The sequence below is a fragment of the Myotis davidii genome, unplaced genomic scaffold, assembly GCF_000327345.1.
Source record: "Myotis davidii unplaced genomic scaffold, ASM32734v1 scaffold937, whole genome shotgun sequence".
NCBI classification, from domain to species: domain Eukaryota; kingdom Metazoa; phylum Chordata; class Mammalia; order Chiroptera; family Vespertilionidae; genus Myotis; species Myotis davidii.
In genome coordinates, this window is record NW_006288252.1 from 855,935 (window position 1) to 858,368 (window position 2,434).

Consider the following 2,434-nt stretch of genomic DNA (forward strand, 5'->3'; position numbering starts at 1 on the left):
ACGTCGGGCTGGTGCGTGTGCTCGTGGAACCTGCGCACCACAGTGAGCTCCAGGAAGGCCAGCGCCAGCGAGCGGCAGCAGTAAACCTGCAAGGAAGGCGCCATTGCAGGTGAGCCCGGCTGGGGCCTCCCGGGCCCGCCAGCCACGTCACAGCGGCCACCCTGGAGCTGTGTGGAGAGACCGCACAGATCACAGCCGCTGGACCCCGTGGCCCGGCTGTCTCACAGCACGGCTCCTGCAGCCGGCTTCCCAGGACACAAGGACCCGGGACAGTCTGCCCAGAGTGAGGCCCTGGACGTGCCCACCGAGGCCTGGGGGAGGGCGATCATGACTGAGCAGCGGTGCGACCTCACCTGAGCCCCCACCTGTGGCTCCGTAGGTCGGGACCCGGCTGTACCCCGGCCCTCTAGGAGTCTGAGGTCCGTGCAACCCAAGGGCCCCCTCAGTCACCCCAGCTCAGGCCAGTGGACGGCACCAGCGGGCACTTCAAACATGAGGCCCTGTCTCTTCCACAGCCCAGCAGGGGGCACCATCCCCACAGCGGACCAGGCAACGGCCCGCGGGCCCGGACTGGAGGGTTGGCCCCTCCCTGGGGCCCGGCAGCACAGGTGTTAGGGTGAGAGATAAACGAAGCCGTTTGGAAGACACACACACCTGGGAGTTATTTCTCGCTTCAAAGTCACTGCTTCCGGACCGCGTCTCCTGAGTCAGTTTCTGGTGACTCTCTCGGAGCAGGTAACAGACCAGCCACTCGAACGCCGCCAGGGGGACTTGGGATGGAAACGGGAAAACGTGACCACAGGGCTCCCAGCAGGTGTGAGCACCTGGCATGTACTGACGGGTGGGTGAGATGGGCCCAGTATACAAACAGGGAAACTGAGGCACAGGGCGGGGGCTGTCCCAGGGCCCCCCAGGTGAGGGTGCTTCCTGGCTCTGCTGAGAAGCCATCCCCCTCCACACTATCCTGGCAGCACCCTCCAGTGGCTGCCTCTCTGTGCCGGCTATGCTGCGGCCGGTGTCACGCGCCCGGTGTGGATGGAAGGGGGCGCGCGCCCCCAGCCTCACGGGCACTGGCCGGGACAGCGGGACAACTCCCGGCACAGGGTGGGCTGCGGCTGACGTTCCACCCGGCGCTTCCTGCCGACCAGGCGCGTTCCAGAACCCGGGACCCTCCGAGCACCTGCCCACGAAACATCACTCCCTCCACGGAGGACCCGGCGGGGAGCACGTGGGAGGTGTGGCCGGCCACGTGGCTCCGAGTCTTTGCAAACAGTTGAGGGTCTCGTCCTGGATTGGGGGGCGCTGTGCCCACAGAGAGTGTCCTTCCACAGGGACGGCCGAGGAGGCAGCCACAGGGCGGCAGCCAGGTGGCGATGGAGGCCGACCGGCCCAATGCGGCCACGAGCCCCGAACTCCGGGAGCCACCGAAGACAAGAGACAAGGGGGACCTGCCCGAACCTCCAAGTGGCCCCACCCAGGCCTGGCCAGGGCTTCCTGTCCTCACACTGTTTGTGGGGCTTTGTCACAGCCGCCTAGGACACTGACACCACGGGCGGCCCAGGGCACACGCCGGAGCCTTCAGCTGCCCTGCAGGACGACCCCGAAAACCTCGGCAACGCTGGACACCCACACAGACACGACGGAGCCCACGTGACAGATGCCTGTGCGGGGTCCGCGGCTCTGCCGCTGCCTGAGCCTCCCCAGCTGAGGCGACAGACCGTCACCAACTCCTCCTCCATCTCTTTACGTGGCCACGGGTGGGGGGGGCACGCCCACCAGCCAGGCCCCGAGGGCCCCATCTGCAGTTTGCTGTGATGTGAACAGAGCCAGCTTGATCCAGGAGCTGTGGCAACGGCCTTTGCTGGGAACTCCGCTCTTAGCTGCCAGTTTTGTAGAAGAAAGCACCTCACGCTGTCTCGGGGTGTCCACGTGGAAGGAAGAGACCCCGCGAACATGCGAGCGCGAGGGTCCTGGAATTCTTGGGGGGTGAGCCGTCATCACAGCCAGCTCCTCGGGGGGCCGCGCAGGCTCAGGGCCTTCCGTGGTCACGGATGCCCTCCGGGCCCCACCCCCCGTCCCCTCTGCACCCCCACACTCTCCTCACCGTGCCGGGGCGTCCCCACTCCAACATGGCCCCGCCCTCCCATACATACCCACTCTTAAACCCCCCACTGTCACCGTCCCCTCCACTCACTCCAGGGCCTGCCGCTCCACTGGCCTCAGTCCAGCTGCTGAGCACACCCGCTGGGAACATGACTCATCCTGTGACCCCTGAACTCCCAGTGTCACCCAAAGCGCCCCTCTCGCTCGGCCACCTTCGGGCCACCTCCCCGTCCCCAGCCTGCCCTTCTCCCCACGCTGCTCTGCCTGGCACCAGCTTCCTGCTGCCCTCCCGAGGCAGGCGGGCTCTGACCCAGGGGCCCGTGGACAGCCA

General features: G+C 67.1%; 1 protein-coding gene across 1 annotated transcript in view; it reads right to left on the reverse strand.

Annotated features, from left to right (window-relative positions):
- Positions 1–2,434, reverse strand: part of ACOX3 (acyl-CoA oxidase 3, pristanoyl) — a 27,654-nt gene that overhangs the window by 6,356 nt on the left and 18,864 nt on the right. The window contains exons 13-14 of the mRNA XM_015561560.1: positions 655–1,191; positions 3–86 (exon numbers count right to left, since the gene is read on the reverse strand). Coding sequence (XP_015417046.1) covers positions 3–86; positions 655–1,191 — 621 coding nt within the window. The remainder of the gene's footprint in view (positions 1–2; positions 87–654; positions 1,192–2,434) is intronic.